Source organism: Labrus bergylta, chromosome 2, assembly GCF_963930695.1.
Source record: "Labrus bergylta chromosome 2, fLabBer1.1, whole genome shotgun sequence".
Taxonomy (NCBI): Eukaryota; Metazoa; Chordata; class Actinopteri; order Labriformes; family Labridae; genus Labrus; species Labrus bergylta.
In genome coordinates, this window is record NC_089196.1 from 15,480,823 (window position 1) to 15,502,189 (window position 21,367).

Here is a 21,367-nt window from a genome sequence, read left to right on the forward strand (position 1 = left end):
AAAAAATTGACCTGAGGGCCACGTTGAGGGTTGATGGGGGCCGCATGTGGCCCCCGGGCCGCCAGTTGCCCATCCCTGTCATAGACTGTAAGGTCCTCCTACACTTATGAAGACAGTTGTGTCACCATTTCAATCATTTTCTTTCTTACCAATATATTTGTTTTCATTAGGCGACATAATTATAAGACAAGACAGACCTTATACAATCTTAAAGTGTAAAATGACAAAATAGAAACAAAACGCGGCAGAGAAGACGAGACAACATGACAGAACACAAAACAAGAACACACTCCTAGATAGTGCATTTCATCACATCAGTTTAAGAGGTAGGCTACATTGTGATTGGACACAGATCATCATAAGCCTATAGGCTCCTTGCTATTTCTTGTCGTACTTAATTTCTAAAAATAAATCAGTCAAATCACTTTTGAATGCTTAACCTCAACCTCTAGCTTAACCTTACTCTATTTATAAGTTTTACTTTTACCCTTTAAACAATTCTGAACCTTATTGCCACCATGTTAAAACCAAGTCTTAGTTATAGAACATATAGTTGATATGATGAATGGCAAGTACACCTAACAAATGAAAACACAGGCATAATAGTTCCCTAACACAGTCATATGTTCCATTTACCATAACTCACACAAAGGAGCTGTGATTTGCAACTCACCTTTTATTAGTATATTAAGCATCCATTACACGATTCAACTTTGGAATCGAACTCTTTCTTGTTTTATTTTAATTTTAATTTAAAAAAGGTATTATTGATAGGAGAGTTTCATAGAAACAATTTTGCCAAAGCATCACTGCAAAAATTTATCCAGAATTAAAAATGCACAATATTAAAGCAAAAAAGTCTCTATCTCACAAACACACACCAATAAACACGCCTACACAGAAACACACACAAACCCACATAAACATCACACCATGGTATGTATACAGCTACTCATAAAAAAGTCTACTGCTGCATATTCAGTACAGTACTACCAATTATTCATTTCTGTTGTCAAAAAAACAAGTTCTCTTGAAAAAAAAGATGCCAAACTAACAACTCTACAGTTCAGAACATATATTTTGCAAATAATCACACAAATACAAATTTAACAAAAGCTTTCAAATATCATCATTACAACCTACAAATAAATCCTATCCTACAAATGATGTAGAATATAACTTGAATATTTCCGTGATGAAAATGTAGTTGCTGTCTGGAGTATTTAACAATACATGTAAGTACTCTGGAGATGAAGGGAGATGGTTTGCGTGGACAGGGCCCCTCTTCTGCTTCCATGAAACCCCACTTCTATTTCTGCTGTCTGCTGTCTTCACTTCGTTTGCTCATTAACCCAGAGTCTTAGTGTCTCCAGGTTTCTCTGAACCCAGCGGACATTTTTCTGCATGTTATCCAGGACAATCTGGGTTGCTCTTAGCTGAGACGCCTGCTCTTTGATGGACTCAAAAAACAACTGCACCTGAGGGTCAAACACACTGATATTTAGAAAAAAACACGAACAAACACACATGTATAGATTTCACACATTATGGTGTCTTAAAGCTAAGATGTTTAGGTCAGTAATTGTCAACCAAAACACATTCTTGAGAGGCTTTGAGTACAAACACTAGGATAAGTTTCTAAGTCATTTTGAACTGTTTGACCATGGCTATCATTAATTATATTGCTATTTAAAATGCAAACAACAATGAATTTTTACTAGCACTTTCACCTCAGTGAGTTCTTCTGGAGATGAGAACTGGCCTGTGGTGCCAACAAGGATGTTTCTGATACAAGATGAGCCCAACTGGAACCTGCAGAGAAGACAGAAGTGAGTGAGTGAGTGAGTGATAGAGTGAGTGATAGAGTGAGTGAGTGAGTGATAGAGTGAGTGAGTGAGTGAGTGAGTGAGTGAGTGAGTACCAACCTTTTTACCAGTGTGTCCCAGTTCTTTTTGACAAAATTCCAGGCAAGATGATGTCCCTGTGGGTTCCTGGCCACCATCAGAATAAGAGAGGACAGGTCCTGAGATCGAATCACTTTCCCCTCCAGACCCAACTCCAACAGTCTGCAACAGAAATACAAACAATATATATATATATATCCCGATCTTTTAATTGCCTGAGTATCTAACAGTCCTAAAAAGCCTCCACTCACATCTCTTTAACATGTCTCAAAAAAAGAGGATATCTGTTCGCATATGTTCAATACAACATTTTATCCACATGGTGGCAGCAAAATCCAAGTGAAAATATAAAAGAAAGAAGACGAACCTGTGTAGTTTATTTGTGTCTGTGGTGCAGGTCAAAGCATACAGAATTGTGTTTTTCTGAGCTGCAGAGAGGGAGATGTTGTATGTGTGTAGGAGTAAAGCCCAGCCATGGTCGCCCTGAGCTCCTACTGAATACACCGTTTCAGCCACATCAGTGGGCAAGCTGAGGTAAACAGAAGCAGAGACATGAAAAAATATCCAACTATACAGTCAAGAATGGCACAAGGAATTGCTACTGTTTATGTGAGTCATATCAGCAGGTTTTTGACTCATATTGATATGTGTAGAAACAGAATGTAGACGGACATACTTGAGAGTACCGTTGGACTGGAGCCAGTCTTTGAAGCTCTGGCGTGCTCGCTCCACACAGGGAGGGTCATGCAGGTGGCAGGCCAGGGACAAGACTTCTGACCTCAGCCGCCGCTCTGACACAGAGCCGTTGTTGCTCCACGTCTGCTTGTCAATGACAGCACGGAAAAATTTCAGGATGTACACCTGCAACAAGAGAAACAGCATGTCAAATGTCAAATGAATGTATGCTGCATTAAGATGCTCACATTAGATTACATATTCTAACTGTGTACTCTTTTCTTCTTACCCCGAGGTTCCTTGTAAGATCAGGTTCGTTTATTTTTTCGACCATCCGGTAAAAGAACTCCAGGTAGCCCAGTCCTTGGAGCAGAGGCACAGTGTGGTTCTCCAACCCCAGGTAACCAATCAGGTCTAAGGCTTTATTCAGTGTAAGATGACCTGCTCTTTAGAGGCATATATGAACACATTTAAATGGTTATGTGCCTGTACAGTAGGGATAATAAAATTAGTTTGGTTTGTTGGTTTCTACGGACACACAAACTAAAACATCACTCTGTCTCTATTGTTGTCTCACACAAACCCACTAACATACGCAGATGTATGCTTACGTCACCAGTTGGAAGGCGTTGTGTATCAACTGAGTCCTGTCTTTGTAGCTCAGAGCTGTGTGGTTTTTCCTCAGCAGGTTGGTCATCTCATCCCAACCGCCGTCCTCATAATGAACCACATAATATCCTGTCATGTCACTGTTGACTTTCACCCAGCTGACTTCCTCCCCTATATTTATACTGTCTATATGACACATAAAAAACAAAGAGAGGTTAATTAACTAACTGATGGCAAAGCATTGATGAAGGTACAAATAAAATATATTTATTAAGCAAGTTTATTTTTTAAAAGCATTTACTTCATAGTTATTAATTGTCTATCTACCAGTGTATTTGAGTTTACACTAAAATATGACATTTAGCTTTTACTGCTGTTACCTGTGAGGGTTGTCATCAGATGTCTGTGGATTGTGCTAGAAGCATCTGTCTTGTATGTTAAAGGGATGTGCCAAAGAAAACTATACAAGAGAAGAGAGCGTCACTTGAAATGCAAAGTTTGAATCTAGTAAGCTTAAAATGTATGTAAGGATAAGACCAACAAACAAGAGTATATTGTTTAGTGCATGCTCACCCCTGCTGCACTGTGGACCACAGGGGGTCAGAGGGCAGCACAGTCCTCAGGAACCTTTCCTGTCTGAGCAGCAGGCGAGACCCCGCCCTCTTTACTCTCACCAGAGGAATCCCCTTCTGCAGAGTCCAAGTGTTCATCATGGCAGTCAGGTCCATGTGTTCCCCTGCAAACAGGTACTGTAGGAGACAATTAGAGATCAACATGTGTTAACACAAAAACCACAGAGTCAGAATATATTGTTGTAAAGGTTAAATTAAGGGCGATGGGATGCGTGGTTGAAGTTTAAATGTTAACTGACTGCATTCTTTGAGGCCTGGCTGCTGCTGTAACAGTGTTTCCCTGAGATGAAATCCTCCTCTGAGCAGGTCTGTAAAACAAAAGCAAAAATTTTAGCATATAGATTATAAGTGACCATGTAAGTCTTTTAGAATTTAAATATGATATTCCACTTTCATGAAAGCTGTTGATTTCATTTTCTTTTGATCCAATAAGAAAATAAACTGAAGATTTAAAATGCATCACACAGGATCCCATGTTTCGCTTTCATATTTGTCAATGGCTTGTTACTGTGGATTCATAATCAATAACCATTGTATTTCTGGGCTAATAAACCAAACATATGATGGTAATAACAACAGACATGGTCTTCACTTGGATTAATAACATGCCTGTAGGAAGTCTCATTGATTTATAAACCAGAGCTAAATAAATGGTAAAAATAAATTATTGTCTCGAAGGAAAAAGAAAATGCGCATCAATATCTAAAACCCTAGAAGATAAAAAAAAAAAAAAAAGGTCCACACAGTGAGTGAGTTTTTACATTGGCTAGGCTGTCCCACAGGTCCTGATTGTGTGCGTTTGTGTAGCTGTATTTGCGGAGGTATCGTACTATCCCACTCTGGAACACGTCCTCTGTCAAAAAGTGTCGCAGCATGTGCAGAACACATGCTCCCTGGAGGGAGGGGGGGGAGAGAAAAAGGTATTTTTAATCCATGAGTCATTAGAGACTAGGCAGGATGAATTTTGTCAGTCAGGAACATCAAAACTTGGTATTTTTTTAAAAAAAAATAAAAATATAGAGATCTGTAGTTACGCAGTAGCAACTGTCATTGTCAAGAGGCTCATTGCCTATTTCTTTCAAACCAGTGAAACCCAAATGTTGTAATAAATGCATACTTTTTCATAGGAGACTGTGTCAAACATCTCTTTGATCTGAGTGGGGTCCTCTGCTGGGCTTGATATTGCTCGAGAGGAGTTCAGCGAATCAAGACCAACTGCTGCAAAACAGGTGTGCAGTAAATATTCCTCCTGCAAGATGAAGCACAGAATACACAGTCAGAGATCAAGGGCTTCATATTGATCCAGAAATCTTCATATACAACAGTGAGTTCCAAAAAACACAAGTATTGACAAAAAAGCATTCCAAGCATCTGATAGAGTACAAATGTGTATCACAACACCGAAGCCAGGTATTCTGAATCTGTCAGTTAACATTACAGCAGACTGTAACTGTCTTTAGTAATCAATAGCACAGTATATCTCAGAATCACTCAGCAGACTGTTATTTCACTGGTTGCATTATAAATTTAAACATGTAGATACATGTAAAAGTAGCTTGTCTGTGGTATCCATGGATGCAAACAAAGTAGCAGAGTAAAGGATAATGTTTGGGTTTTTTGGAAACCATCTACCTTCAGTTAAGATGTGATACTTTTAGAATTTCTGATCTGTCGTTATTACTTTTTCATCTATTTGCTGCTTGTATAACTGTTGTATAAAAGAAATAATATAAGAGAAATATCACTCTTGAGGTCCTGATTTACTGAATATCAGCTTATATTGATATTGGTTACAACTTTGTTTAAATAAAGCACTTACTACTTTAAGGTCAGGGTACGTGGCCTCCACTGAAGTGAACTCCATGTATCGGGCAAATCCTTCATTGAGCCAGATATCATTCCACCAGACCATGGTCACCAAGTTACCAAACCACTACAGAAGAGAGTGTTATTAACTTTCTGCAATCTTCCTGAAGTTCACATGAGCATAATGGAGTTCAAAAACTATACAAGCATGTAATATCTCTCACCTGATGGGCAAGCTCATGGCCAATCACCATGGTAACCCAGAGTTTATCAGAAACAGAGGATGTGAGGGGATCAAAAAGAAGGCTGGTCTCTCTGTAGGTGGTCAAACCCCAGTTCTCCATAGCACCTGACTGAAAGTCTGGGATTGCTATTAGATCTACAGTAAGAAAAGGCAGGGGAAACAGAAAAATAATTAACAACAACAAAAAAGAAGAAATGCTGTGTGGCTGAGCAAAGAGTACCTTGTTTTGGTAGAGGATAGTTAATGTTGAAATACTCCTCATAGAAGTCTAACATTTTGACAGCAACCTCCAGGGCATAGTGTGTTTGCTGAATCTTCTCTGGGACAGCATAAATGGAAACCTAAGATACAAAGCGGAATATAAACCCCCACCTGTAAAAAACCTTCTCTGGGTTTTAAGAAATTAAGAAACGGCAGAGACACCACACCTGCACCCCAGAAGATGTTGTTGCAGTGACAGATTTGAAGTCACAGACGACAAAAGCCACGAGGTATGTGCTCATCTTAACGCTCACATCAAAGTGGTCCTCAAGCAGGTCATCACTGAAATGAACGGTCTCAACCTGAAATACATCAACAATTCACTGCAGCCTTTTTATCCAAACATTAAAATGTTTATTATTACTATTTTAAAAACTCACCACAGGCATGTTGGACAGAGCGATGAACTCTGGATTTCTTCTTATCCGAACCGTGAATTTGGCCTTGAAGCTCGGCTCATCGAAACACGGGAAGGCCATTCGAGCGCTTGTGGGCTCAAAGTGAGACGAAGCTAAACTTCTGCAAGGGGACATTGGAAGACACTTGTATTGTGAAGAAAACGTACTATTGTAGCTGGACTCCCCCCCCCCCCCCCCTTTACATGTAATACATTTTATAAAGTTTGCAGTGAAATACTCGATCTCCTCTCACCTTGTCTCTCCTGTGCTGGTTCTGTAGCTGCTCTTATAAAGGCCATAGAAGCCCTCTGCTAGTTTTGCTGCAAACTCAAGATACAGAAAGTACTTTTGCCCACTAGTGAGCACCCGCGGGGAGAAAATACCAATCTGCTCATGGGAAGGGTTATAAAGAACGGGAAGAACCTATGAAGAGAAAACACCAGATATACAGTATTTTCAGATTCCGATTTTTTTGGTGACATGTAAGGAACATTAAGAGATAACAAGGAGTTTTTGGTTTACAGCTACCTGGTCAGACAGGTGAGCAAGGTTTAGGTCCAGTATGGTGGCTTTAGTGATGTTAAGACCCTTGCTGTGCAAGACAACCCAGTTTGTGTTGTTCTGGACATCAATCTGGATCTGCACTGATCCATTGAAACTGAGACTGGTGAGGTTTGGATGCAGGAGTAGGTCGTAGTGAAGAGGATTAATGTACCTAAGACAAAGTACATGTTCAGATTTTTTATACAGCCACTCAGAAATATATGTTCAACAATATTCATGTAAACTCAGTATGTGGGTCTAAAACAAACACAGTGTGAGGGATACCTTGGCAGGCGAAGGCGGCTCCAGGGGAAGGAAAGATTATCAGGACCCAGAGGAGACTGTTCTCCCACAGGGTGAGGAGGAGTGGATGTTTTTTTAGAGGTGGGCTGAGACCCCACAAGACAGAGATGGAGGACACACAGCACTAATATTTTTAACAACACCATTATAGAGAACCTGTTCTTCCAACACTGATTGAAGAAATGGTGCAACTAAAAGCTGGTCTTATACTTAGTAATATCAATTATAATATGAAGGACTAAACTGTGGTGGTGAGTGTTGATCACCTCCAGGATATGGTTGGAGGAAAATATCTTTTCAGTAACATGTTCCTTGTACCTAAAAGAAAAAAGGACAGGATTAAAATCTGAAACATTTGAATGAGTCTCACTATGAGATGTCTTCCCACCTTTTTCATGCAAGTTTTATGGCTTTGGTTATGGTTTCAAAGGTCACTGTACAAAACTACTCATGAAGTTTAGTATTATAAACTTCATCCAAAATAAATGTAAAGTTTTTCCCTATAAAGGTTTCAATTTCAGACCTTTCAGAAGTTGAAAGCATCACACCTAGCCTACATTTTGTTGAGCGAGCAGTTTGTAGCCTACTGGCAAACTGAGCTGCTTTCAAATTTTAGGCTGAAAACATAACACATCTCAGCCTGTGGAAATCAAGCATGTGACAAACGGACCACATGATTTTCCATGCGGATAAACAAGATGAGGACACAGCTAAAACTGTGAGGTGACAACAGCTGCAGGAGCAGAACTACAGGAGTTCAAATAAGGCTGTCCAAAGGCAGCGGCAGATAACATAAAGACTGTTTAAACTTTAACAACAAATTCACCTGAAATCGAACACGTGTTATAAAGTATGAAGTTATTAAAGTCACTTATGTCTTGGATCGGCTCCAGAGGTCATGGTTTATGAAAATGAAGCACAAACAACTATCAAAAAGCTTTTACCTCGGTCATTGCTGCTTTATCATTCTTCCTGATGTTAACTTTCACTTTCTCTTTTCAGCTCAGCTCCCGCCCACTGCAACAGCAGACAAACTATAAATGCGCATTTGTAAGGATGTGATTGTGGGGGAGAAATACAAGTCAAGTATGTCTTAAAAATATACTGCAGCCTACATATTTACCGAGATATTTTAAATGACTACTAAATCATGTTTCAGTGCACTTGTGAATGAATGTTAAATATTATAAAAGTGTTTAATAGTACATTTCAACTGGCACACATGTCACACACATTAGTCTACATTCAACATTGTGTGTGTGTGTGTGTGTGTGTGTGTGTGTGTGTGTGTGTGTGTGGTGTGGTGTGGTGTGGTGTGGTGTGGTGTGGTGTGTGTGTGTGTGTTGATATTATCAGTCTCTTACCTCAGATCTAACAGCTTTTGCAGGTGTGTCTCCAGTTGTTCAGAAGACTCAACTGGATTTCTACAGTCTGTTACTTTGCTGTTCATTGTTGTTCTCCCCCTGTGTTTGTGCGTGTGTGTTTGTGCGTGTGTGTGTGTGTGTGTGTGTGTGTGTGGAGGGGTATCCATTGTCAGGATAAGGTCACAACAAAGAGGAATTTTAGTCCAGTCCCCCACAATGCAATGCTCCTGGCAAAGCCAAACTGCCTGCCCCCATTTCTAACACACTCAAATACACAAGGTACTCAAACACATGCACACACAAACAGTAAACAGTGAAGCAACTCAAAACAATTCAGACATGACTGAGCCTCACAGCGGACTATTTTACCTTCCTATTATCTATTTATGGACAGGTAAGTCATTTCAATTTATTAATAACAACCATGTAGTGTTATTTGTTTAAATATGCAAAAAATAAAGTTAGCTTTTTTTAATCGTTGTTAAAAACATGGCCAACATGTTTGAGTTGAACATCAAGTAAATGCAAAACATTTATTTTGTAAAGACCAAAGTCAGAAAATAGTCTTCAGGGTTTTTAATCATTCTTTAAGTATTTTTATTACAAAGTGTACAACTTTTTCTACTTAAGTAACGGCTTTCAAATCTCCAAAACCTAAGAAATATTGAAGCACAAACATAAATCTTTGACATTTTTGGAGTTAAATCTAGCAGATTATGTTTCAATGCATTAGAGATTTAATCTGAAACTCTTTTTATCCTTGTGTAGCTTATTAATTCTTACTTCTAATTTTAAACCATTGCTTCATCACAGACCTGTTTTTCATTCATTTTCATTTGTTGTTTAATTTAATCCAGTTGATAGCCTTTATTTAGCTCTCACCTCAGCCTAAGCATATCGTTTCTTTTTGTAATCCTTTCTCACCTGATCCTCCATCTTCCCTCAGGAGGAGTAGAGGGAGGCGTGCTGGCTTCTCTGGCTCCTCCGGTCCACCTGTCAGGTGAAAGACTCGGCTGGACAATGCTGGTCTGTATGGTCTCTGACTTCAGGACAGGGCACCTAGAGGTAAACTGGAGGTCACCATCAGAATGTCACATGTCCAGCTCGCCGTTCAGACTCTCTGTAAAAAGTAAGCATCGCAGCCACAGTGCTGTGGCAATCATCACTGTGGCCAGCAGAGACTGGCCATCCTACAGCTGCTCTGTGACTCAAAGACGACGGGCCAAAGTAATCAGGAGACATCATACATCCTCAGTAGGTAGGACTGAAGACGATCAGGTGTGAGGACACCAGAAGTTTTTTTCAATCTTTAACACTAACAAACAAATGTAACTTAATGTTTAATTAACAATTTTTTTTTATAAAATCAGGTCATCAAGACAAGTTCTGCTACGAAGAGGAAGAGACGGGAGGTAAATATCTTCTAGCAAACTTTTTTTTTTAAATCCTGGGGACTCAAATTGCAAATGTTGTCTCATATGTCGGTCTGTGTGGTTTGATTTCCAGACGTGGTTGTTTGGACTAACACAGTGGTTGTCCTGATACTGAGGCTGCTTCTCTTTAAAATAATCATCTTTAACACTCTGATGACCACATATGCTGTTATTAAGTGGTAAGAGATACATCTGTTGACTTTATTATGACTTATATTCATAGTGTTGTCAATGTGTCTTATGTTACACAATGTGTAAGTGTCTCAAAGATCCTAACCATGAATTTGAACTTTCAGATGATTGGAAAAGGAGGCCTGCAGATGAACCATGTGACCTTAAAAGGAAACAAACCAAGAGGAAAACTCTTTATTGTCTGAAGTCACCGAGGGGGTTGGGCACAGTCCACTCTTGAAGTTAACTTTGATAGAATGTTTGTACGCTGTGTTTTGGACTTGAATCTTGTATTAATGCTAAGTTATCAGGATCACTGAGCAGCGGGTCTCAATGCTCTGAGTCTTTGGCGCGCCTTTCCTTACTGACAGCCAGGTGTTTGCAGACTGTGACAGTTGACGACAGATTATGTTTGTGAGGGCAGACCTGGTATCTGATCCAAACTTAACCTCAGACAGGTGGGTTAGCGCACATTGTGCTATGCATATGTTTGAGAAAAACTCTGTCTTACTTATTTTTTCAACTTACTTGGATTGTTGGGAAGACTTAAGTCAAGATTGTTGGTAGTTTACAAAAAGAAACAATTAGCTTGAATGAGACATAAATAAACAGAAAGGAAACTTGAACCATTTTGTATTTATTGTTTTTTAAATAAAACGCTTGCACACCGTTTTTTTGAGCACCTTGAGTAGCACAGACATAGCAACAAAGCACCACTAAGTGGCAGTACAATCACATCTGACATTATTTAAATTATTATCCAACAGCAAGAATATGGAGCTTCACTTCCTCTACAGGACTCTACGATCATAAATAAGTTAAGTATTTCAACATTGATCAGCCACTCTTCACCAAAGTGACACGCACAAGATGCCCAAAACTGAAAACCAACTCATACATCCAACCAAATGGGGCATAATACTACAGAAAGTTACATGTTATAAGGCTCATAGTCTGAAGGGTCTATTAGATATTTAATAGTACACATTTTCCACAACACACAGCTGGTTTGCAGTGTTTTGTATCTTTAATGTATCCCAGTTAGGAGCAGCTCTTCAATCCTGGCTTTAGGAGTAAAACTGTCTACAGTAGAAACATTTAAACACAGAGAGAGTGAGGAGGAGACGTGCTGGTTTAAACAGTGAGTTCTGGATTTTTTTGTACATTAAACCATAAATTAACTTTCTTTGGCTCAAATTAAACAAAGAACACACTGAGCCTGTTTGTCACAGACTTTAGGCAACAAAAAAAAAGGTGGGAACACCTGCAACATGATTCTCAGAGGAATAAAAAAACACTGACACAGCCACACACACACGTGCACACACTCATTCACATATATTTGAAATCAGGACTGAGAAAAACATACTCAAAGAGCAACAGAAAGTAATGGCATTTGCTTTAAAGAAAAATCATAATACATTCAAAAGATAACTCACATTGTCTGATGTTACAGGGGACGCTGAGTCAAATCAGCTAGATGATGCATTTGAACAAATATCGCAGCTCCTTGGATTCAACAGACTTTTAGTTCAAATGGATCAAAAGTCAAATTATAGATGGCTCTGAAGTGAACCATCAGCGATTTTGGTGGAGAAAGCAAGTGATGAAGAAACACTGATGTAGATTTGTAAAAAAAAAAAAAAAATCTAAATAAAGTGCTTCTGTTAAAACATCCTCTGTCTGAGGTATTAAAGAAAGATCACATCAAATGACAAAAAAAAATAAAAACCCTACGGCATTACACTGTGCACTGAAGACAAGCTATTTACAGTTTAGAGAGTGTATCCACACTCTCTTCACCCACTCAGGTACATGTGTGTCTCTGTCAAGTGTCCTTTCCAAAGATGATGACAGATTTAAAAAAGCCTTTATTACATGTTCAGTGTTATTCATCAGACGACTGATTCTAAGGGTAAGATGCAGTTCTTCTACAAAAAATCTGGTTCCCAGTACGTGTCCAGCCTGCTGCTTCCTCTCTATGTGAGACAGGTGAGTGATCAGTAACAGTGCTCATAAAAAAAACTCTCTCTAGTGCGCTGCACCCCCACACACACAAAGAGTCCCGCTCCCTATCTTACATCAGTGCTAAGATCACTGCACACAGCAGGACAGCTGGAGAATCACAGCACAAGGTGGACAAAGCAGAGCTGCGAGGGTAGATCCTCCATCTATCCTGGTGAGGGTGGAGACTCTCCATGTCTTTCTGGGCACTGTACGCGGCCACAGTGAAGTTAGCATCCCCGGTGGTTAGGAGGTCAAACACACAGGAGTGATAGTAAATGTCCTGCACCTCCAGCTGTTCCCTGCATCGCTCCTTTGCCTCCTCTACTCCGAAGACCTGCATGGCACCGTAGGGGGATGCTTGTGTCTGTGAGGCGTATTCAGGCCTATGCAGCTGCTGAAGCTGCAGGCCAAGCGCAGGAGGGGAGAGAGGCAGGGGAAGGTGCCCCGCCTGGTCTATTCGCTCTCCGCTGGGGCAGCCGTTCAGACACAGCTGCAGGTCCTGGGTGGCATCGTAGGCTTGAGCCAGCTCCTCTGGGATCCGCACTGCAAGGGTCAGGTAGCGGCCCAGCTGGCGAACGATCACTGTTACACCAATGTATCCAGCGTGCAGCTCCACATGTCGCCCGGGGCTGCGCTCAGATATCCACAGAGCCCGGACTTTTCCAGCTGAACCGTCTGCACCTGCAGATGTGTGAATGGGGTCTCCACTACTGATTGTCCCATCATCGAAGGCAGCAGGGAGGCCGTCTGTAACTGCCTGGTACACCCTCTGCTCTGTGCACCCCTCATACGGTTTAAAGATGATGGTGACCTATAGAGAGGGAAAGACAGAGCATCAGGTTAACTCCAGTAACTTGATCAATTCAAAATTGTGTTTTGAATGAAAAACGTATTGTGCAAGAAATGATTCAACTATACAAACAACTGAAAGTGTTTGAAAATCATTAAGCTATTTGAACAAAAATTTGCTTCATATGTATATCATCTAGTCAATAAAACATCTTGTTGTTTGGGCAAAAACAAGCTATTTGAAGACTACACTTTGCCCTGGGAATGAGGGATTTTTTTTAAAGAAGCAAGCCTGTTAATAATGAGATTTTCAAAATAAATGATTAGGCAATAACTTTATTTAATTTTTCAAGTAACTTCTTAAAGAGGATCATATCCAGTATAAGTGAATAGTTAATTAATTAGAATCTTTCGGTTAAAAGTTGAGGCTCTCTTTTTTTATATTTATATGACTTAAGTTTAACCTTGAACAAATGAATGAAGAACAAAAAACCCAATATACTTGAAAATGAGAAAGGATCCATGTAAGTAGCCATAGACCAGTGTAGAATTTCTCTCAGTCAAACACACCCACTCAGAAATATGAACATTCAAATATTACACACTGTCATACTGTATTTGAATAATTACCTAATTACTTTTTAACAAGTTTCTATTTCACACAACCACACACAAAGTCACACACTGGGCTCGAGTCCAGTGGTGAGTGGAGGCTGTGCTGGACGCAGGGTGTGGTGTGAGTATTATAGTTCCGGTGAATTGCTGCTTTGTTCACATGACAGACGTGAGGAATGAGGCTTGGCAAGCCATTAAGCCTGGGGGGCTTGAGTGTGTGTGTGTGTGTGTGTGGGTGGGTGGTTGTGTGTGTGTGTGTGTTTGTGTGTGTAAGTGTGTGTCCCTAATAATCGTGACTAATAACTTGCCCCACCTTTGACACAAGGTCAAAACTTCAGCTCCACAGTTTAGCAAACCTGCTATTTGCTTAATGTGTGTGTGTGTGCCAGTGTGCGCATGACTAAGTGTCTGCAAGGGTGTGTATGTGTTTTAATAATTAAAGCTATCGACTGAGCAAGAGAGGCTAGATCATCGAGGGAAACATCAACAAAGCTTCTTTAACACCACAAAGATCACCTTGTGTGGGTTGTAATCCATTTGGTGATGTTTGTGTGTGTCTTTTTTTGTCATACAAGGATATAGTTCTTTAACACATAAAGTCGTTTAAAATATGTGAAAGCTAAGCTACTTAAGAGACCCACACACTAACAAGAACTTGCAGAGACACACACACACACACACACACACACACACACACAAAGTAAACAGTGGGTCCTTTCACACATATCATTCCATGTTATTAGAGGTCAGGCTGCATGCAACCATTAACCCAGTTAGGTTTCCAACACAGCTGCAGTTACAAGAAGAAGGATACACAACCACTCACACTGACGAGTCTGACTGACAAAAAGAGACAGAAAGAGAGATAGAATTGTAGAGTGTGAAGAAAAAGTTTTCCAGACACAAAATGAATCTAAAAGAGGACATTTATAAATAATGATATAAAATGTTTCTCTCTAACACACAAAATACATCAGAGATTACATAGATTACATCAGCTACTATTTAAACTTCTCCAGCCCTTTAAACTAATTAGAACGTCAAAAACTTTTTTATTGTTCTCATCTCACCTTGTTGGTTGCTGTGGCACTGGAGCCAGGCACCACAGGGACGTTAGTGACCTGCACCGACAGATAGTCATTGTCAATAAGAGGCCACGCCCCCTCCACCTTACATGTCTGGAAGCTGTCCTTAAATGTCCTCAGGTGGGGGTCCCCGAACAGCCCACAGAACAGGTACCCAGCCCGAGAGTGGCTATGAGTGTGGCTGTGAGCATGGGTGTGTGTGTGCACGTGGGAGTGTGTGTGTGCGTGCTGGGTTCGACTGTGGTAGTTGCAGGGCTCGTGCAGCACCTCGGGGTGCGTGGAGGACGTCGGCCCGTCTCTGGAGCAGTTCCTCTGGCTCATGAGGTCTGAGATGCCCAACACGGCCGAGTGGAAGACCAGGTTCCCCCGGCAGGATTTGGCGGTCCTCTGGGTGCAGGCCGAGTACGCACGTAGAGCCTTGCAGAACTCTGTGTGGAAGCCATCCACAGCTGGGGTCAGGTGGGACGTGAGGGAGACAAAGTCAGTGGTGCACTTCTGGATACGACACTGAGGGGTGACAACCTGGCACTGACCTGAGGAGAGAGAGATGCAGAACAATGTTGGAAACATAATGTTAATACAGTGATAGACAATCAGCCAAAGCATCTGTTTAAGTATAGGCATTTGATGCATTAATAGCTGGATTTCACTGAGAATTGAAGGTTTATGTGCATGAAAGACAACTAAGATAACTGCTTTGAACTTCAACACACAAAACTACCGGCCTGTTACATTCAACCTAATAAAATTGGAAAAAGAACTGGCTGCAGGATGAAAGTCTTGATCAATCAGCCGGCTGCTCTGTGAGTGTAATAAAGCTGAAGTGTAATAAACCAAAGAGCAGCCAGAGGGAGAAGATAAAGAAGTTTTTTTTTTTCCACCAGCACTGAGATAATACTGCTTGCATAGTCAGGGAACACAAAACACAAACAGTATAAAAGACACAGAGAGTAAGACAACACAAGGTGTGCCGTGCATACTAACAGACCACCTGACTTGTTCACTTTTAGTGAGATTCAGTGGTCATTTTTGCAGGCATTGTATATGTGATCTTGTGTATAGCTTAAACACACACACACACACACAAACTGAAAAACCCATGATCATGAAATTGCATTAAACAAATGGAACTTTTAACTATATTTTTGTTTGTTGATAGATGGACACCACAGGAATGCATCCGAAAGACTCCATGTTCTACCATTTAGACAGATACGCTGGAAAAAAACAGTTTTATCTGAAAATGTCCCTGATGCTTTTAGCCAATACTACATTTCTGAATTCAACAAGGGTCAAACCAGCCTTTTATATCACAGATCATCAGAGAGAGAGGGAGAGGGAGTCAGAGCGAGAGAGAGAGATTAGAGACCAGACCTAATGCATCAGTCACAGCATGCTCCTATTAGATTAGGCTGGAGAGAGGCTCTGCAGTGTATGGGCAGCTGCACACACACAAACACACACACACACACACACACACACAGCTTTCTTAGAAAGAATGTGAGTCGTGCTTCCATTAAAAGGCACAAACAGTTCGTGATCTTCAGATGGTGGGATGATCAAAAGCAAAACCAGAGAGAACATGTTTTTCACTGAAATCAACAGATTCTTTTAATGTCACACCATCGCTCAACAACCAGAAGTTTCCACTGATACGCACACAGCACACTTCTTTGTACATGTATTTGATTTTGGGGGCATGAAGGAGTCGAGTGCCACCATTTGGGGGCAGTAGTGTTCTGAGTTTTAGAGAACAGGGGTGCAGGTACAGACCCCCACTCACACAACGCTTCAGAATCTCTCTCCTGCCTGTTAAATACTGACACCAACCCACACAAGCCATATACACACACATACACAGACGGCCTGCCATGCCAGCAACCACTGTACAGACAGTCTGAGTACTGAGGACACATTGTGTCTTTGACTTGCGCTCCAACAGCCTCCTTCTCTCCCTCCATCTGAGCTGCAGAACCCAAATACCGCTTGCAATCTAATCAGAGCGAGTTTATTCTCTTCGAGGGTATCAGAATCATGAGCAGCACGAAAAACATACAAAAGCCCTCATTCAGAGACAGATGACGTAGCAAGAAGGGAGTTCACCCTGAAACTGATGGACCTGGGTTCAACTTGGCGGCTTATAACAAATGTTGAAACCTTTCCGAGAGCATATCTGCTTTAGTTTCCAAACATCTACAAAGCTAAGCATGCGACCCTGTAAGCACAAGTAGATTTCAATTTTGGTCTTGAAGGCGTCCCATCATCCTTCCTTTGTAAAGTCCTCCTCCTAAGCTTCCTTTCTAAGCATGCACAGCTGTACTTTCAAAAGAAAAGCCAATCCATGCATACAAATAAGCAATTTGTGGTAACTTGAGTTGTGCTGATGAATACTGAATTGAGAAGAAAATATACTTAAGAAGAGAATAAAGAACTCCTAATGTGAGGAGATTATACACAAGGGCCATTTCACACATCTCGAGTCTGGTTTGTTTCATCCACAGGAGTACGTTTTTTAATACAGACACCATTAGAAAAACTTCCTCTAAAGTATGACGCAATATTACTCACTCGATTCCATTCTCCCAGCTGTTTTGTTCATCTCATAGGTTTCATCTTTTCTCTTACAGATTGTTCTTTCCCCTGAGTTCAAACATTTACTCCCATCAGCACTATTCTAATACAGCAGGGCTCTGATGTGTTTTAAGCCTGCAGCCCTCAGTCTGATTCCCCGGTCACCTCTCTTCATCACTTCCCGAGGCTCTCTCACTCCCATCAGACAGAGGTCAAAAGATCCTCCAGCTGGATCTCTTGGGTCGACGGCTTCGATTCTTTGTCTCCCTACCCGACAAGCCTCCAACTTCTCTGATATCTTGAGATCAAGAGAGGATCTACTGGGATCATCTCTCAAACTGAGGGAATAACTCTGTGAAGTGCTTATTGATCACCTTGTTGTGTGCACTCTAGCACAATGAGCTCAAATCACACAAACAGCACCTGCAAGCTAAGAGACACAAAGCTTCACAGGAGCAGTACAGCATGCACTCGACACTAAGAGCGAACAATAGTCCACATTCCAGACTCTTGCTCCAAACAGACACATGGAACGACAATGAAATATGAAATATGCCCAAATAATGTACAAGTTAAAACAGATAAAAACATTCTGTTTGGTAAAACGCTCAAAAATCACACACATTCTTTCCACATGACGCACGTGGAGCAGAAGGTGCCAAAAGGGTCTTTAATGTGGAGTGGGTCTCTCTGTTCCCACAAGAGAGCAGGGGCTGTTTTGTCCTGCTGCCTGTGCTGTGTTAAACTAATTACTGGAGGTGTGACTGCTCAACAGACAGCCGCCACAACAGCCGACCCCCTGCACACACAGCAACACACAGAGCAGGCTTCTGGAAAGAGGACGTTATATACATTATACATTACAAAATCCATTGTGTCTTTAACAAAGCAATGATGTGAGTCACAGTTAAACTTGACAATAATTATTGTGACATTTTAAGTTTCGATATTCCTAACAAACACCTTTGATTTTTAATAAACACATTTCTACTGAATTTAATTCTTTGTTTTTCTGTCCAGTATTTGGCTTTAATCTTGTAGTTATAATAACATTAACAATCACAGAAACAGGAGGCTGCTGTTCAGAAAAGCTTTCTTAGTGCTTATTTGTTAAGATTCTAGATTTTCTAACTTTTTTAATCATTTCTGATGCTGGATTTTTTTGGATTCTCATCATGCAACTGTGGACGTAGCGCATTCAAAATCAGGTGTAAGATTTAAAACACAATTCAGCCGTGAAGCAAACTTTGAAAAAATCTTTTTCCACATGGGATGGATTATGTTTTTTTTCAGTTTAGTGTTCTGATTGAAGCTGTATATTTGCTCACGAGGAGAGGTAGTCACCCACTCTTTCCTTCTCTTCCCCTCCTCCATGAGCCATTAAGGGGCAGACAGGAGAATGACGGCCCAGGAGAGAGGAGGAGAAACTCGATCCGTCCACATACTGCTGCACTGCCGCTGGAGAGAGAGCCATTGTCAGGCAGTACTTGGCCCAACACAATGATTACTAACACTTAATAACTAATAAAGTATCTCTGATGAGGTTTAATGTAACAGACTGAAGGGGAATGTTGTTACTGGTGTACTTGTTGTAGTAAACAGTAATCAGTGCGTATTTGGATAACCAAGTGCGTAAAATTGCACGTTAGTTTCTAATGACACTAGTGGTTGCAGTGGTGCGGTGTAGTTGGTTACCTAAGTGAGCTCCGCAGCAGAGAGCGATGATCAGCAGCAGCAGTGGCCGGAAACGGCGCAGCAGAGACGGGGAGGCGAGGCGCTCAGCCCCGCGGCAACAGCATCCGGCTCTCCCCATCCCCGTCCATGCAGGGCCAGGAGGGGAGAGAGCACAGACCTTCGAGGGGCGAGGAAGGGTGGTGTCCAGGCCTTCTCACTTCTTCTTCTTCTTCTTCTTCTTCTTCCTCTTCTTCCTCACTCTTCTCTCCTTCCTCTCCTCCTCGGGTGCGCAGGGGCATTAAAACACAGCTGCTCCGCGGAATGCAGGGCGGAGGGGGAGGAAAGGCAAAGAGAGGAAAAACAAAAGTAGACGCAGAAGTCCCTCCGACAACACTTTTACTTGACAAATCCACGCGAGCAAGTGATAAAAGTGCGCGACCTCCACGGGTGGACTTTTGCCTCGATTGGGATCACTCCGTGCTTTGCTTTCTCGTCCCAAACACGCACAATCACATCTCTCTCTTCCTCAGCAGGCCGGGGTTTCTGCTCCACTCCTCCCCTTTCACTTTCTCCTCCTCCTCCACTGCTCCCCCGACAAATCAATGGAGAATCAACCAAACGCTGTAGGCGGAAAACCCGCCTATTACCAACCCCAAGCATACACACTCACACGGGGAGAAAGAGAGTGAGGGTCTAACAAGTAGGCCTTATGAAGAAGCAGCAGATAAAAGTAGAAAAACGTTGGTGAGATGCCATTCAACCTTTAAATAGAAGGGAGTTATGGCTTTCCGATGTTGTGCTGCCAAGATTTTTATTTGGCTGAGATAGAATGATCAACATAGCCTATTTTCTTATGCGTTTGTTTCTTATCGCGATGTCTATTAAAACATTTAGGGTGCTACTATTGCTTTATCTAATAGGCCTCCCACAGCAACTTATATTTCAAATGATAACCACAATCAATCACTATAGTCATCATAAGCATTGTTGTCTTAAACATTTTAAGAAATGCTTTATTGTGTAGAAAAGAGACAAATATTTGAAGTGAACTATAGCTCAAATATTTTAATCAGATTCCACTGGAGTCACAAACTGTCCCGTAACCCAACTTTGTTTGTACAGAGAGATAAAATAAACACTCTTCATTATCCAAGACCGAATACATAAAAATCATGTTATATGTCCAGAGCAAATCAACTTCCATGACTAATGTTTGATGGTTGAGGAACCATATTGTAGAACACAATAGGCTTCCTTCTTATTATATTATAGGCTAACTGTTGTCTTAGTGTCCTTGTTTTTTTTAATGCACAAGCTTCTCCAAACTAAATGCCTCGGTAGTGGGATAAAAAAAGATGTCCATCCATCCATTTTCTTCAGCTTATCCGAGGTCGGTCAACCCAGACTTCCCTCTCCCCAGCAACGCTTTCCAGCTCCTCCTGGGGGATTCCAGGGCTTTCCCAGGCGGGATATAATCCCTCCAGCGAACTCTGGGTCTATCCCGGTGTCCCAGTTTGGCATGCCCTAAAACCTCCAAAAGGACGCGGCCAGGAGGCATCCTAATCAGATGCCCAAACCACCTCAACTGGCTCCTTTCGATGCGAATGTCTGAGCTCTTCACCTTATCTCTAAGGCTGAGCCCAGCCACCCACTGAAGGAAACTCATTTCGGCCGCTGGTATCTGCGATCTTATTCTCTACCCATAGCTCATGACCATAGGTGAGGGTTGCAACAAAGATCAACGATAAATCGAGAGGTTTGCCTTCAGGCTCGGCTCCCTCTTCATCACAATGGTCCGGTACAACGCCTGCATTACTGCTGACTCCGAGCCAATCCGTCTGTCAATCTCACGGCCCAATGCCTGCTGGAGGTCCCAGCCAAAAAAACCACATCATCTGCAAAAAGCAGAGATGACATTTTGAGGCCCCCAAACTGGATCAACAACACTGAAGAGGCGTGTCAGCCAAGACAGACCAACAATGTCCAGAGCCTTTAGCATCTTGGGTCGAATCTCACCCACACCTGGCGCCTTGCCACTGAGGAGCTTCTAACTGCCTCAGTGACCTCTGCCAACCTCGTGTTGCCTGTGTTCAGAAGTTCCTCAAAGTATTCCTTCCACTGCCCAACAATGGGTTCCCCAGTCACCAGCACTTTTTGGGTTTGCCAGGTCTTTCCGGAAGCCTTCCTTGCCATCTGTTCCAAGTCACCACCAGGTCAGTTGACAGCTCTGCTCCTCTCTTCACCCAAGTGTCCAAAACATACGGCCACAGATCTAAAGAAACA

At 41.6% G+C, this 21,367-nt stretch overlaps 2 protein-coding genes and 1 long non-coding RNA gene across 3 annotated transcripts; 1 reads left to right on the forward strand and 2 right to left on the reverse strand.

The window, feature by feature from the left end:
- Positions 1–656: 656 nt before the first annotated feature.
- On the reverse strand, positions 657–8,756 carry erap2 (endoplasmic reticulum aminopeptidase 2). Its single transcript, XM_020653637.3, has 22 exons — positions 8,740–8,756; positions 8,320–8,392; positions 7,358–7,693; positions 7,058–7,244; positions 6,783–6,952; positions 6,512–6,650; positions 6,299–6,433; positions 6,091–6,211; positions 5,851–6,005; positions 5,640–5,753; positions 4,938–5,069; positions 4,582–4,713; positions 4,060–4,128; positions 3,762–3,937; positions 3,569–3,648; positions 3,191–3,374; positions 2,869–3,025; positions 2,581–2,765; positions 2,272–2,433; positions 1,926–2,066; positions 1,731–1,812; positions 657–1,478 (listed from the first exon to the last, which is right to left on the reverse strand). Exons 3-22 carry the CDS (start codon positions 7,519–7,521, stop codon positions 1,332–1,334), a joined length of 2,832 nt encoding a protein of 943 aa, XP_020509293.2. The 5' UTR covers positions 7,522–7,693; positions 8,320–8,392; positions 8,740–8,756; the 3' UTR covers positions 657–1,331.
- Positions 8,757–8,900: 144 nt separating this feature from the next.
- Positions 8,901–10,974, forward strand: LOC114921285 (uncharacterized). The gene is made up of 5 exons (XR_003809589.2): positions 8,901–9,133; positions 9,686–9,997; positions 10,110–10,151; positions 10,246–10,351; positions 10,469–10,974. It is a non-coding gene; the product is annotated as an uncharacterized lncRNA (long non-coding RNA).
- On the reverse strand, positions 10,960–19,639 carry rgmb (repulsive guidance molecule BMP co-receptor b). The gene is made up of 3 exons (XM_020653635.3): positions 19,106–19,639; positions 14,825–15,372; positions 10,960–13,161 (listed from the first exon to the last, which is right to left on the reverse strand). The coding sequence occupies exons 1-3, from the start codon at positions 19,221–19,223 to the stop codon at positions 12,421–12,423; spliced, it is 1,407 nt and encodes a 468-aa protein (XP_020509291.1). The 5' UTR covers positions 19,224–19,639; the 3' UTR covers positions 10,960–12,420.
- Between the last annotated feature and the right edge of the window lie 1,728 nt (positions 19,640–21,367).

Bases quoted from the DNA above. Each gene is read 5' to 3' on its own strand.
- rgmb (XM_020653635.3), bottom strand. From the start codon at position 19,223: ATGGGGAGAGCCGGATGCTGTTGCCGCGGGGCTGAGCGCCTCGCCTCC. The intron at 15,373-19,105 runs GTAACCAACTAC...CTCTCTCCTCAG, and splicing joins CTGCTGCGGAGCTCACTTAG to GTCAGTGCCAGGTTGTCACC. The intron at 13,162-14,824 runs GTGAGATGAGAA...CCCTCTCTATAG, and splicing joins GTGCCACAGCAACCAACAAG to GTCACCATCATCTTTAAACC.
- erap2 (XM_020653637.3), bottom strand. From the start codon at position 7,521: ATGGTGTTGTTAAAAATATTAGTGCTGTGTGTCCTCCATCTCTGTCTT. The intron at 4,714-4,937 runs GTATGCATTTAT...CCCTCCCTCCAG, and splicing joins ACACAGTCTCCTATGAAAAA to GGAGCATGTGTTCTGCACAT. The intron at 1,813-1,925 runs GTTGGTACTCAC...TCTTCTCTGCAG, and splicing joins TGGGACACACTGGTAAAAAG to GTTCCAGTTGGGCTCATCTT.